Genomic DNA, 16,398 nt, shown 5'->3' with positions numbered 1-16,398 from the left:
CCTATCCTATCCTTTATCCGATGCTATCCTCTATCCTATCCTATCCTCTATCCTATAATATCATCTATATTATACTATTCTCTATCCTATCCTATCCTCTATCCTATACTATCCTCTATCGTGTCCCATCCTCTATCCTATCCAATCCCCAATCCAATCCTCTATCCTATCCTATCCTCTATAATATGGTATCCTCTATCCTATCCTCTATCCTATACTATCATCTAACGTATTCTATTCTCTAGCCTATCCTCTATTGCCTATCTTATTGTGGATACTATCCTATTCACTATCCTATCCTCTATCGTCTGCTCTATCCTACCCTATCCACTATCCTATCCTATCCTCTATCGTCTCCTATCCTCTATCCTATTCAATCCCCTATCCTATCCTCTATCCTATCCTATCCTCTATCCTATCCTATTCTGTATCCTAACATCTATTCTATCCTATCCTCTATCCTATCCTATTCTCTATCCTATCCTCTATCCTATCTAATCCCCTATCCTACCCTTTATCCGATCCTATCCTCTATCCTATCCTATCCTCTATCCTATAATATCATCTATCCTATACTATCCTCTATCCTATCCTATCCTCTAGCATATCCTATCCTCTATAGTCTGCTCTATCCCATCCTATCCACCATCCTATCCTATCCTCAATTCTATCCTATCCTCTATCGTCTGCTCTATCCTACCCTATCCACTATCCTATCCTATCCTCTATCGTCTCCTATCCTCTATCCTATTCAATCCCCTATCCTATCCTCTATCCTATCCTATTCTCTATCCTATCCTCTATCCTATCCTATCCTCCATCCTATCCTATCCTCTATCCTATCCAGTCCCCTATCCTATCCTCTATCCTATTATATCCTCTATCCTATCCTATTCTGTATCCTATACTCTACCCTATCCTGTCCTCTATCCTATCCTATCCTCTATCCTATCCAATCCCCTATCCTATCCTCTATCCGATCCTATCCTTTATCCTATCCTATCCTCTATCCTATAATATCCTCTATCCGATCCTATCCTCTATCCTATCCTATCCTCTATCATATCCTATTCTCTATCCTATCCTCTACCCTATCCTATCCTCTATCCTATCCTATCCTCTATCCTATCCAATCCTCTATCCTATACTATCATCTATCCTATTCTCTATCCACTCCTCTATTGTCTGTTCTATCCTATCCTATCCTGAACCCTATCGTATCCTCCATCCTATCCTATACTCCATTCTATCCTATCCGCTATCCTATCCTATCCTCTATCCTATCCAATCTTCTATCCTATCCTCTATCCTATCCTCTATCCTATCCTCTATCCTATCCGCTATCATATCCTATCCTCCATCCTATAATATCATCTATTCTATACTATTCTCTATCCTATCCTCTACCCTATCCTATCCTCCATCCTATACTATCCTCTAGCCTATCCAATCACCTATCCCATCCTCTACCCTATCCTATCCTCTATCCTCTATCCTATCCTATTCTCTATCCTATCCTCTATCCTATCCTATCCTCTATCCTATCCTATCCTCTACCCTATCCTATCCTCTATCCTATCCTATCCTCTATCCTATCCAATCACCTATCCCATCCTCTACCCTATCCTATCCTCTATCCTATCTTATCCTCTATCCTATCCTATTCTCTATCCTATCCTCTATCCTATCCTATCCTCTATCCTATCCTATCCTCTACCCTATCCTATCCTCTATCCTATCCTATCCTCTATCGTATCCAATCACCTTTCCCATCCTCTACCCTATCCAATCCCCTATCCTATAGTCTGTCCTATCCTATTCTCTATCCTATCGGATCCCCTACCTTATCCTCTATCCTATCTTATCCTCTATCCTATCCAATTCCCTATCCTAACCTCTATCGTATCCTATCCTCTATCCGATCCTATCCAATATCCTCTCCTATCCTCAATCCTCTCCTATCCTCTATCCTATCCTATCTTCTATCCTATCATATCCTCTATCCTATCCAATCCTCTATCCTATCCTCTACGCTATCCTCTATCGTATCCTATCCTCTACCCTATCCTAACCTCTATCCTATCCTATCCTCTATCCTATCCTATCCTCTACCCTATCCTATCCTCTATCCTATCCAATCCCCAACCTGTCCTCTACCCTATCCTATCCTCTATCCTATCCTATCCTCTATCCTATACTATCCTCTATCCTATCCAATCCCCTATCCTATCCTCTATCCGATCCTATCCTCTATCCTATCCTATCCTCTATCCTATCCTATTCTGTATCCTATACTCTACCCTATCCTAACCTCTATCCTATCCTATCCTCTATCCTATCCTATCCTCTACCCTATCCTATCCTCTACCCTATCCTATCCTCTATCCTATCCAATCCCCAACCTATCCTCTATCCGATCCTAACCTCTACCCTATCCTATCCTCTATCCTATCCTATCCTCTATCCTATACTATCCTCTATCCTATCCAATCTCCTATTATATCCTCTATCCTATCCTATCCTCTACCCTATCCTATCCTCTATCCGATCCTATCCTCTATCCTATCCTATCCTCTATCCTATCCTATTCTGTATCCTATACTCTACCCTATCCTATCCTCTATCCCATAATATCATCTATCCTATACTATTCTCTATCCTATCCTATCCTCTATCCTATACTATGCTCTATCGTATCCTATCCTCTATCAGATCCTATCCAATATCCTATACTATTCTCTATCCTATCCTATCCTCTATCCTATACTATCCGCTATCGTATCCTATCCTATCCTCTATACTACCCAATCCCCTATCGTATCCTCTATCCAATCCTATCCTCTATCCTATCCAATCCTCTATCCTATACTATCATCTATCCTATCCTATCCTATCCTCTATCTTATCCAATCACCTATCCTATCCACTATCCTATCCTATCCTCAATCCTGTCCTATCCTTAACCCTATCCTATCCTCTATCCTATCCTATCCTCTATCCTATACTATTCTCTATCCTATCCTACCCTCTATCCTATCCTATCCTCTATCCTATCCTATCCTCTACCCTATCCTATCCTCTATCCTATCCAATCCCCAACCTGTCCTCTACCCTATCCTATCCTCTATCCTATCCTATCCTCTATCCTATACTATCCTCTATCCTATCCAATCCCCTATCCTATCCTCTATCCGATCCTATCCTCTATCCTATCCTATCCTCTATCCTATCCTATTCTGTATCCTATACTCTACCCTATCCTAACCTCTATCCTATCCTATCCTCTATCCTATCCTATCCTCTACCCTATCCTATCCTCTACCCTATCCTATCCTCTATCCTATCCAATCCCCAACCTATCCTCTATCCGATCCTAACCTCTACCCTATCCTATCCTCTATCCTATCCTATCCTCTATCCTATACTATCCTCTATCCTATCCAATCTCCTATTATATCCTCTATCCTATCCTATCCTCTACCCTATCCTATCCTCTATCCGATCCTATCCTCTATCCTATCCTATCCTCTATCCTATCCTATTCTGTATCCTATACTCTACCCTATCCTATCCTCTATCCCATAATATCATCTATCCTATACTATTCTCTATCCTATCCTATCCTCTATCCTATACTATCCTCTATCGTATCCTATCCTCTATCAGATCCTATCCAATATCCTATACTATTCTCTATCCTATCCTATCCTCTATCCTATACTATCCGCTATCGTATCCTATCCTATCCTCTATACTACCCAATCCCCTATCGTATCCTCTATCCAATCCTATCCTCTATCCTATCCAATCCTCTATCCTATACTATCATCTATCCTATCCTATCCTATCCTCTATCTTATCCAATCACCTATCCTATCCACTATCCTATCCTATCCTCAATCCTGTCCTATCCTCAACCCTATCCTATCCTCTATCCTATCCTATCCTCTATCCTATACTATTCTCTATCCTATCCTACCCTCTATCCTATACTATCCTCTATCCTATCCTATCCTCTATCCGATCCTATCCTCTATCCTATCCTATCCTATTCTCTATCCTATCCTCTACCCTATCCTATCCTCTATCCTATCCTATCCTCTATCCTATCCAATCCCCTATCCCCTATCCCCTATCCTCTATCCTATCCTATTCTGTATCCTATACTCTTCCCTATCCTATCCTCTATCCTATAATATCATCTATCCTATACTATTCTCTATCCTATCCTATCCTCTATCCTATACTATCCTCTATCGTATCCTATCCTCTATCCGATCATATCCAATATCCTCTCCTATCCTCAATCCTCTCCTATCCTCTATCCTCTCCTATCTTCTATCCTATCATATCCTCTATCCTATCCAATCCTCTATCCTATCCTCTATCCTATCCTCTATCGTATCCTATCCTCTATCCGATCCTATCCTCTATCCTATCCTATCCTCTATCCGATCCTATCCTCTATCCTATCCTATCCTCTATCCTATCCTATTCTGTATCCTATACTCTACCCTATCGTAACCTCTATCCTATCCTATCCTCTATCCTATCCTATCCTCTACCCTATCCTATCCTCTATCCTATCCAATCCCCAACCTATCCTCTATCCGATCCTAACCTCTAACCTATCCTATCCTCTATCCTATCCTATCCTATCTTCTACCCTATCCTATCCTCTATCCTATCCTATCCTCTATCCTATACTATCCTCTATCCTATCCAATCCCCTATCCTATCCTCTATCCGATCCTATCCTCTATCCTATCCTATCCTCTATAATATCGTATCCTCTATCCTATCCTGTCCTCTATCCTATACTATTCTCTATCCTATCCTATCCTCTATCCTATACTTTCCTCTAACGTATCCTATCCTCTATCCGATCCTATCCTCTATCCTATCCTATCCTCTATCCTATCCTATTCTCTATCCTATCCTCTACCCTATCCTGTCCGCTATCCTATCCTATCCTCTATCCTATCCAATCCCCTATCCTATCCCCTATCCGATCCTATCCTCTATCCTATCCTATCCTCTATCCTATCCTATTCTGTATCCTATACTCTACCCTATCCTAACCTCTATCCTATCCTATCCTCTATCCTATCCTATCCTCTACCCTATCCTATCCTCTACCCTATCCTATCCTCTATCCTATCCAATCCCCAACCTATCCTCTATCCGATCCTAACCTCTAACCTATCCTATCCTCTATCCTATCCTATCCTATCTTCTACCCTATCCTATCCTCTATCCTATCCTATCCTCTATCCTATACTATCCTCTATCCTATCCAATCCCCTATCCTAACCTCTATCCTATCCTATCCTCAATCCTACCCTATCCTCTATCCTATCCTATCCTCAATCCTATCCTATCCTCTATCCTCTATACTATCCAATCATCTATCCTATCCAATCCCCTATCCTATCCTCTATCCTATAATATCCTCTATCGTATCCTATCTTCTATCCTATCCAATCCCCTATCCTATCCTCTATCCTATCCAATCCCCTATCCTATCCTCTATCCTATCCTATCCTCTAACTTATCCTATCCTCTATCCTATCCTATCCTCTATCCTATCCAATCCCCTATCCTATCCTCTATCCTATACAATCCCCTATCCTATCCTCTATCCTATTATATCCTCTAACTTATCATATCCTCTCTCCTATCCTATCCTCTATCCTATCCTATACTTTATCCTATCCTATCCTCTATATCATCGTGTCCTCTATCCTATCCTATCCTATATCCTATGATATCATCTATCCTATCCTATTCCTTATCCTACCCTATCCTATCCTCTTTCCTATCATATACTCACTCCTATCCTATCCTCTACCCTATCCAATCCCCTATCCTATCCTCTGTCCTATCCTATTCTCTATCCTATCGGATCCCCTACCTTATCCTCTATCCTATCTTATCCTCTATCCTATCCAATCCCCTATCCTAACCTCTATCCTATCCTATCCTCAATCCTACCCTATCCTCTATCCTATCCTATCCTCTATCCTATAATATCCTCTATCCTATCCTATCCTCTATCCTATCCAATGACCTATCCTATCCTCTATCCGAACCTATCCTCTATGCTATCCTATCCTCTATAATATCGTATCCTCTATCCTATCCAATCCTCTATCCTATCCTATCCTCAATCCTATCCTATCCTCTATCGTATCCTATTCTCTATCCTATCCAATCCTCTATCCTATCCTCTATCCTATCCTATAATCTATCCTATTATATGCTTTTAGGTGACGTGGGGTAAATGAAATGATATGTGACGCGATGGTTTCACGGGTAACAAAAAATATAGTTTATTCACGAGAACTGTTTAACAATTAACAAATAATAAAGAACTATAAAACACAACGAGAAAACTGGAGTCCATGAGAAAAATGCGAAGACCAAAATATACGGAAACTCTACGTCGCGTATAACAAAACCGTCGCGGGTGACTCAGACTAAAAACTCTCTGGAGCTATCGTTCTCCGCGAGAGTCCAAAGCTTTCTGACCTTCTCGTTTCTGAGGCGCGTTAAATAATGTCCCCGAAAAACCGTTAAAATTGGGAGAGGTTCTCCACCCCCACACATTGCATCCGGGGACTTCACTCTTAAGGGTACTGTAACGGTCGAGCCGAGGTTCTGGCAATCGTCACTTAAATGACCAAGCCCTCAACCCGACCTCCCATGGTACGCACTTGAGAAGGATGGAATTTCCGCGTCCGAAAATTCCACGTTCCCACGCACCATGGTCGCCACAGTACCCCCTTACCAGTGAAAACGCCAGTTAGAACGAAAGAGAAAAAAAAACTATCTAGCTGACTGGTAATATTTACAAAGTAAGAGCGTTTTGCTATACACTAGCTTGCGCGTAGTCGCAAGTGCAAATCCGGCTCATTTACTTAAGGTACGCGCCTTAAATCTACGAAAGAAGAAAAAAAATATATATATACGGCAAGAAAGAAAAATTAATACGACTATACGCGTAAAAAGAAAAAAATTGGATACGTATAAAACACTAATGCTAACTGTATAATTTACCCCGGTAAGGATAAAAACAAAAATACATCTAGGACCTAAAATTACTATATACAAGATCTTGAAAAAATTAATACTACCTAGTACTACTATATACACAGTCTTACGACTATACATATCCATTTATTGCCGAAAAAAAATAATAAAGAAAAGTAATACATATACGCACTCGTACAAATATATACACGTGTTGCTCAAACACCGTCTAACGTAGGCCAGCCTGAAAACGATCAGGGAATCGAACTCTTCTACCTGACCGTCGTAAAACAGGTCTGTCCTCAGTACGGTGTGTTGCGGTCGTGTCGGTCGTACTGTGCGTTACTGTTGTATCGTCTGTCCATGTGCAAACGATAGTTTGCGGAGGGTTTTCGCCAATGTCATCGTTCAAAATGAAAGCCGGTTTCAACCTGTCTATTGAGACCCTGACTTCCTTGCCCTTGATGTCGATGACGAACGTTTTGTCTCCGCGTTTAACGACACGAAATGGCCCATCGTACGGCGGCTGTAACGGACTTTTAACCGCGTCGTGCCGCAAAAATATATAAGGGGACGTAGACAGTTCTTTAAAAACAAACGTCTTACGTGTACCGTGGCGCGTGGCTGGCGATGGCTTTAACTTCCGGAAACGTTGCCGAAGCCGACTCACAAAATCCGATTGTGAATCTTCCCGACCCGTGACAAAGAATTCTCCCGGAAGACGGATGCCCGAACCGTAAACCATTTCCGCGGAAGACGTTTTTAAGTCCTCTTTATGGGCTGTGCGAATACCGAGTAGGACAATTGGTAATATATCAACCCAATTATCCGTCTCGTGGCATTTAATCGCTGATTTCATTTGTCGGTGCAATCTCTCGACCATCCCATTAGCTTGAGGATGATAGGAGGTCGTACGGAGATGAGATGCACCGATCATACGCGATAGCTCATAAAATAACCGTGATTCGAACTGGCGTCCTTGATCAGTGGTTATTCTCAAAGGAACGCCAAAACGACTAATCCACGTGTTTATGAGTGCTCTCGCGACTGTTTCCGCGTCGATCTCCGCGATAGGTATGGCTTCCGGCCAGCGCGAGAACCGATCGATACACGTAAGACAATATCTAAATCCCTGAGACATCGGTATTGGTCCTACAATATCAATATGGATATGTTCGAATCTGCCGGAAGGATTGTCAAAGTTGCCGACGGGGGCTGCGACATGTCGAGTGACTTTTGATCGCTGGCATGAAATGCAATGCCGTGCCCAGTCTCGGCAATCTTTATTTATTGAAGGCCATACAAAACGTTCTGTTATTAATTTCTGTGTTGCCCGAACCCCAGGATGAGAGAGTCCGTGCAACGAATTAAAAACTGCTCGTCGTAATGGCATCGGAACAAAGGGTCTCACAGTTTCGTCAGTCGAGTCACAGTACAAACTAACATTGAAACCGGGGAAAAACGTCTTCTTTAAACAAAGAGCAGAAGAGTTCGATTCCAAGATCCCTTTTAGTTCTGGGTCGTTTTCTTGTGCTTGTGCCAGTGTGGTATGATCGGGAGCTACGGCTATTACTTCGACACGCGATAATGCATCGGCCACAATGTTATCCGACCCCTTAACATGCCTAATGTCAGTCGTAAATTGGCTAATATAGTCCAAGTGACGAAACTGACGAGGCGAACATTTATCCAGCTTTTGCTTGAAAGCAAAAGTTAAGGGTTTATGGTCGGTAAAAACTATAAAATGCCGACCTTCTACCTGGTGCCGAAAACGTTTTATGGCCATATAAATTGCCAGTAGCTCGCGATCGTACGCACTGTATTTGCACTGCGCGGCAGAAAGGGCTTTTGTGAAAAATGCCAACGGTTGCCAGTTCTCGCCTATGAGCTGTTGCAAAGCTGCTCCGATAGCATAATCGGACGCATCAACCACAACGCTTATCGGTGCGTTGGGTGCTGGATGTGCAAGCATCGTAGCGTTCGCTAAACTGGCCTTGACTTTCACAAAAGCCGTTTCTGCCTCTTTTGTCCATGGCACGGGTGAATTTCCCTTCTTCGACCCTTTTAATAATTCGTGCAGTGGTTTCATAAGACTAGCCGCGCCAGAAATAAAGCGGCGGTAAAAATTTACCATCCCGAGAAACCTGCGTAGAACTTTAATAGTGTCGGGTCTGGGAAATTCCCCGATTGCTTCGACCCGCTCAGGTAAAGGTTTTACCCCATCCCTGGTCACGCTGTACCCAAGGAACTCGATTTCGCTTACGCCGAAAACGCATTTCGCCGGATTGATAACGACCCCGTGTTGGTTTAAACGTTCGAATAAAATACGTAAGTGTTCCCGGTGTTCCGATTCGTTTTCGGACGCGATAAAGAAATCGTCTATATACGCGTACACGAAATCTAACCCCCGGGTAACTTGATCGACAAAACGCTGGCACGTCTGCGCAGCGTTTCTCAAACCAAACGGCGTAAACAAAAATTCGTATAAACCAAACGGTGTCGCTATCGCCGTCTTTTCAATGTCCGCGGGCGCGACGGGAATCTGGTTATACGCGCGAACCAGATCCATTTTTGAAAATACCCGTTTCCCGTACAAGGATTGTGCGAAATCCTCGATATGAGGTGGCGTGTACCTGTCTGGAACAGTGCGAGCGTTGAGCGAACGGTAGTCCCCGCATGGTCGGGTTTTGCCGTCCTTCTTAGGCACAAGGTGTAGCGGTGAGGCCCATGCGCTCTTGGAGGGACGAATTATTCCCTGCTGTAGCATCAGGTCGATCTCCGCCTTGGCCACCTTCAGCCGATCCGGAGCGAGCCGCCGTGGCTTGCAGAATACAGGTGGTCCAGGTGTCGTCTCGATGTGATGTACCACACTGTGCTTGACCGCCTCCCGACGAAATACCGTCGGTCGAGTCAAGTCCGGGAACTCCGCTAAGAGTCGATGGTACACCGTGTCGCTAATTATTGTTTTTACCGTCGGGAGGCCTTTACTCGCCGCACAACCACTCGCGTACAACTTCGTCGTCGCGTCGACTAAACGCTTGTTGCGCGCATCCACGAGTAAGTTGTAATGCGCTAGCAGGTCCATCCCGATTATTGGTCCGTCCACATCGGCCACAATAAAACGCCACACAAAACTGCGTCGTAACGATAGATCTAAATGCACGGTCGTTGTGCCATACGTGGCGATTCGCGTACCGTTTGCCGCGAAAAGTTCGGTATCGTCCTTCGGCAACCGGCCGTCGATACGCGATCGCGGGAACACGCACACATCCGCACCCGTGTCCACCAGAAACTTCGCTTTGGATCTATTGTCTGTTACGAAAATGCGGCCAGGATAGGGACCGTCGAGAACTGCCGCGTTTACGATCGACGGTTTGCCTCGTTTCCCGTCTTCCACATGCACTGGCCTTTACATTTCGTGGCCTTTTCGCCCCACACACGATGGTACCAGCACAAACCATCATCGCTCTCGCGGTGTGAACTGCGGGATGACGCTCGCGAACTAGGCCGTGATTTACGCCGGTGTCCGCGGGACTCGCGTAAAACTGCGTTTAGTTGCAGCCTTATTTGCCGGATCTCCTCGCGAAGAGAATCGGTCTCCGACGAACCGCTTGCCTGGCTGCGGCCTATTTCCGCTATCCCCGTTCTGTTCCCGGGGATGTCGTGGATCCGATCGGCGATCTCTGCCAGCTTGATCCCTTCCTTGATTGACGTGGCGGCCAGGATCTGCTGCGTCTTTATCGGGAGACGGTTCCGCCAAATCTCGTTCAGGAATTCTTCGTTCACCACGGGTCCGGCGAGCCGTCGCAAGTGACGCAAAAATTGCGTTGGCGTACGGTCGCCAATTTCCTCCGTTTCTAGGAGTTTGCGGATCCGCGTGGTGTCCGAATCCGTGAGACGCCTCACCAATACCGCCTTTAAAGTTTCGTACCGATCCACCGGGGGCGGGTTGAGGATAATTTCTTCCACCTCCTCGATGCTGTGGGTGTCGAGTCGAGCGACAACCAGATCGTATTTCTCCTGGTCACTTATGATTTTACCGACGGCGAATTGAGATTCCACATGTCTGAACCATAACGCTGGTTTCTGTGGCCAAAATGGTGGTACCTTCAAGGTGGTCGTGGCGATGTTGGCTCCACTAGCGTCCGTATGGTTGCTTTTTTCAGCCATTGTGAGAACGTACACAAACACTTATACCCCGTCGCCTATTTTACCAACGATCACGTCGGGGTCACCAGTTTTAGGTGACGTGGGGTAAATGAAATGATATGTGACGCGATGGTTTCACGGGTAACAAAAAATATAGTTTATTCACGAGAACTGTTTAACAATTAACAAATAATAAAGAACTATAAAACACAACGAGAAAACTGGAGTCCATGAGAAAAATGCGAAGACCAAAATATACGGAAACTCTACGTCGCGTATAACAAAACCGTCGCGGGTGACTCAGACTAAAAACTCTCTGGAGCTATCGTTCTCCGCGAGAGTCCAAAGCTTTCTGACCTTCTCGTTTCTGAGGCGCGTTAAATAATGTCCCCGAAAAACCGTTAAAATTGGGAGAGGTTCTCCACCCCCACAAGGGCATGGAGAAAGTTTCCTCCCCCACACATTGCATCCGGGGACTTCACTCTTAAGGGTACTGTAACGGTCGAGCCGAGGTTCTGGCAATCGTCACTTAAATGACCAAGCCCTCAACCCGACCTCCCATGGTACGCACTTGAGAAGGATGGAATTTCCGCGTCCGAAAATTCCACATTCCCACGCACCATGGTCGCCACATGCTCTATCCGATCCTATGCGCTATCCTATCCTATCCTCTATCCTATCCAATCCCCTATCCTATACTCCATCCTATCCTACCCGCTATCCTTTTAAATCCTCTATCCTATCATATCCTCTATCGTCTGCTCTATCATATACTATCCTCTATCGTCTGGTCTATCCTATTCTCTATCGTCTGTTCTATCCTATCCAATCCCCTATCCTATCCTCTATCCGATTCTATCCTCTATCCGATTCTATCCTCTATCCGATTCTATCCTCTATCCGATTCTATCCTCTATCCGATTCTATCCTCTATCCTATCCTACCCTCTATCCTATCCTATCCTCTATCCTATCCTATCCTCTATCCTATCCTATCCTTTATCCGATCCTATCCTCTATCCTATCCTATCCTCTATCCTATCCTATCCTATCCTCTATCCTATCCTATCCTCTATCCTATAATATCCTCTATCCTATCCAATCCTCTATCCTATCCAATCCCCTATCCAATCCTCTATGCTATCCTATCCTCTATAATATCGTATCCTCTATCCTATCCAATCCTCTATCCTATCCTATTCTCAATCCTATCTAATTTTCTATCCTATCCTATCCTCTATCCTATCGTGTCCTCTATTCTATCCTATCCTCTATCTTATCCTATCCTCTGCCCTATCCTATCTTCTATCCTATCCTATCCTCTGTCCTATCCTCTATCCTATCCTATCCTCAATCCTATCCTATCCCCTATCCTATCCTATCCTCTATCCTATCCTATCCTCTATCCTATAATATCCTCTATCCTATCCTATCCTCTATCCTATCCAATGACCTATCCTATCCTCTATCCGAACCTATCCTCTATCCTACCCTATCCTCTATAATATCGTATCCTTTACCCTATAATATCATCTACCCTATCCTATTATCTATCCTATCCTATCCTCTATCCTATCCTATCCTCTACCCTATCCAATCCCCTATCTTATCCTCTATCCTATCCTATCTCCATCCTATATTATCCTCTATAATATCCAATCTTCTATCCTATCCTATCCTCTATCCTATCCTATCCTCAATCCTATCCTATCCCCAATCCTATCCTATCCTCTATTCTATCGTATCCTCAGTCCTATCCTATCCTCTATCCTATCCTATCCTCTATCCTATAATATCCATTATCCTATCCTATCCTCTATCCTATACTATCCTCTATCCTATCCTATTCTCAATCCTATCTAATTTTCTATCCTATCCTATCCTCTATCCTATCCTATCCTCTATCCTATAATATCCTCTATCCTATCCTATCCTCTATCCTATCCAATGACCTATCCTATCCTCTATCCGAACCTATCCTCTATCCTACCCTATCCTCTATAATATCGTATCCTTTATCCTATAATAGCATCTACCCTATCCTATTATTTATCCTATTCTATCCTCTATCCTATCCTATCCTCTACCCTATCCAATCCCCTATCTTATCCTCTATCCTATCCTATCTCCATCCTATATTATCCTCTATAATATCCAATCTTCTATCCTATCCTATCCTCTATCCTATCCTCTATCCTATCCTCTATCCTATCCTATCCTCAATAATATCCTATCCCCATTCCTATCCTATCCTCTATCCTATCCTATCCTCTATCCTATCCTACCCTCTATCCTATCCTATCCTCTATCCTATCCTATCCTCTATCCTATCCTATCCTTTATCCGATCCTATCCTCTATCCTATCCTATCCTCTATCCTATCCTATCCTATCCTCTATCCTATCCTATCCTCTATCCTATAATATCCTCTATCCTATCCAATCCTCTATCCTATCCAATCCCCTATCCAATCCTCTATGCTATCCTATCCTCTATAATATCGTATCCTCTATCCTATCCAATCCTCTATCCTATCCTATTCTCAATCCTATCTAATTTTCTATCCTACCCTATCCTCTATCCTATCGTGTCCTCTATTCTATCCTATCCTCTATCTTATCCTATCCTCTGCCCTATCCTATCTTCTATCCTATCCTATCCTCTGTCCTATCCTGTATCCTATCCTATCCTCAATCCTATCCTATCCCCTATCCTATCCTATCCTCTATCCTATCCTATCCTCTATCCTATAATATCCTCTATCCTATCCTATCCTCTATCCTATCCAATGACCTATCCTATCCTCTATCCGAACCTATCCTCTATCCTACCCTATCCTCTATAATATCGTATCCTTTACCCTATAATATCATCTACCCTATCCTATTATCTATCCTATCCTATCCTCTATCCTATCCTATCCTCTACCCTATCCAATCCCCTATCTTATCCTCTATCCTATCCTATCTCCATCCTATATTATCCTCTATAATATCCAATCTTCTATCCTATCCTATTCTCAATCCTATCTAATTTTCTATCCTATCCTATCCTCTATCCTATCCTATCCTCTATCCTATAATATCCTCTATCCTATCCTATCCTCTATCCTATCCAATGACCTATCCTATCCTCTATCCGAACCTATCCTCTATCCTACCCTATCCTCTATAATATCGTATCCTTTATCCTATAATAGCATCTACCCTATCCTATTATTTATCCTATTCTATCCTCTATCCTATCCTATCCTCTACCCTATCCAATCCCCTATCTTATCCTCTATCCTATCCTATCTCCATCCTATATTATCCTCTATAATATCCAATCTTCTATCCTATCCTATCCTCTATCCTATCCTCTATCCTATCCTCTATCCTATCCTATCCTCAATAATATCCTATCCCCATTCCTATCCTATCCTCTATTCTATCGTATCGTCTGTCCTATCCTATCCTCTATCCTATCCTATCCTCTATCCTATAATATCCTGTATCCTATTCAATCCCCTATCCTATCCTCTATCCGATCCTATCCTCTACCCTATCCTATCCTCTATCCTATCCTATCCTATCCTCTACCCGATCCTATCCTCTATCCTCTATCCTACCCTATCCTCTTTCCTATCCTATCCTCTATCCTATCTAATCGCCTATCCTATCCTCTATCCGATCCTATCCTCTATCCTATCCAATCCTCTATAATATCGTATCCTCTAGCCTATCCTATCCTCTATCCTATACTATTCTCTATCCTATCCTATCCTCTATAATATACTATCCTCAATCTTATCCTATCCTCTATCCGATCCTATCCTCTATCCTATCCTATCCTCTATCCTATACTATTCTCTATACTATCCTCTACCCTATCCTATCCTCTATCCTATCCAAGCCCCTATCCTATCCTCTATCCGTTCCTATCCTCTATCCTATCCTATCCTCTATAATATAATATCATCTATCCTATACTATTCTCTATCCTATCTTATCCTCTATCCTATACTATCCTCTATTCTATCCTATTCTCTATCCTATCCTCTACGCTATCCTATCCTCTATCCTATCCTATCCTCTATCCTATAATATCATCTATCCTATACTATTCTCCATCCTGTCCTATCCTCTATCCTATACCATCCTTTATCCTATCCTATCCTCTATCCGATCCTATCCTCTATCCTATCTTATCTTCTATTCTAGCATATCCTCTATCCTATCCAATCTCCTATCCTATCCTCTACCCGATCCTATCCTCTATCCTATCCTATCCTCTATCCTATCCTATTCTCTATCCTATCCTCTACCCTATCCTATTCTCTATCCTATCCTATCCACTATCCTATACTATTCTCTATCCTATCCTTTACCCTATCCTCTCCCCTATCCTATCCTATCCTCTATCCTATCCAATCCCCTATCGTATCCTCTATCCGTTCCTATCCTCTATCCTATCCTATCCTCTATCCTACAATATCATCTATCCTATACTATTTTCTATCCTATACTACTCTCTAACCTATCCTATCCTCTATCCTATCCTATCTTCTATTCTATCATATCCTCTATCCTATCCTCTATCCGATCCTATCCTCTATCCTATCCTCTACACTATCCTATACCCTATCCTATCCTATCCTCTATCCTATCCAATCCCCTATCCTATCCTCTATCCGTTCCTATCCTCTGTCCTATCCTATCCTCTATCCTATCCTATCCTCTATCCTATACTATCTTCTAACCTATCCTATGCTCTATCCTATCCTCTATCGTCTGTTCTATCCTATCCTATCCACTATCCTATCCTATCCTCAATCCTATCCTATCCTCTATCCTAGCCAATCCCCTATCCTATCCTCTATCCGATCCTATCCTCTATCCTATAATATCCTCTATCGTCTCCTATCCTCTATCCTATCCAATCACCTATCCTATCCTCTATCCGATCCTATCCTCTATCCTATCCTATCCTCTATCCTACCCTATCCCCTTTCCTATCCTAACCTCTATCCTATCCTATCCTCTATCCTATACTATCTTCTAACCTATCCTATGCTCTATCCTATCCTCTATCGTCTGTTCTATCCTATCCTATCCTATCCTCTATCCTATCCTATCCTCTATCCTATAATATCATCTATCCTATACTATCCTCTATCCTATCCTATCCTCTATCCTATCCTATTCTCTATCCTATCCTCTACCCTATCATATCCTCT

At 43.0% G+C, this 16,398-nt stretch overlaps 1 protein-coding gene across 1 annotated transcript in view; it reads right to left on the bottom strand.

The window, feature by feature from the left end:
• Positions 1–11,202, bottom strand: part of LOC143363862 (uncharacterized) — a 136,358-nt gene extending 125,156 nt beyond the window's left edge. The window contains exons 1-4 of the mRNA XM_076804390.1: positions 10,551–11,202; positions 8,851–10,344; positions 7,703–8,184; positions 7,309–7,558 (exon numbers count right to left, since the gene is read on the bottom strand). Coding sequence (XP_076660505.1) covers positions 7,309–7,558; positions 7,703–8,184; positions 8,851–10,344; positions 10,551–11,202 — 2,878 coding nt within the window. The remainder of the gene's footprint in view (positions 1–7,308; positions 7,559–7,702; positions 8,185–8,850; positions 10,345–10,550) is intronic.
• Positions 11,203–16,398: the final 5,196 nt, after the last annotated feature.

Source organism: Halictus rubicundus, unplaced genomic scaffold, assembly GCF_050948215.1.
Source record: "Halictus rubicundus isolate RS-2024b unplaced genomic scaffold, iyHalRubi1_principal scaffold0158, whole genome shotgun sequence".
Taxonomy (NCBI): Eukaryota; Metazoa; Arthropoda; class Insecta; order Hymenoptera; family Halictidae; genus Halictus; species Halictus rubicundus.
This window is presented reverse-complemented; position numbering and strand designations above follow the sequence as displayed.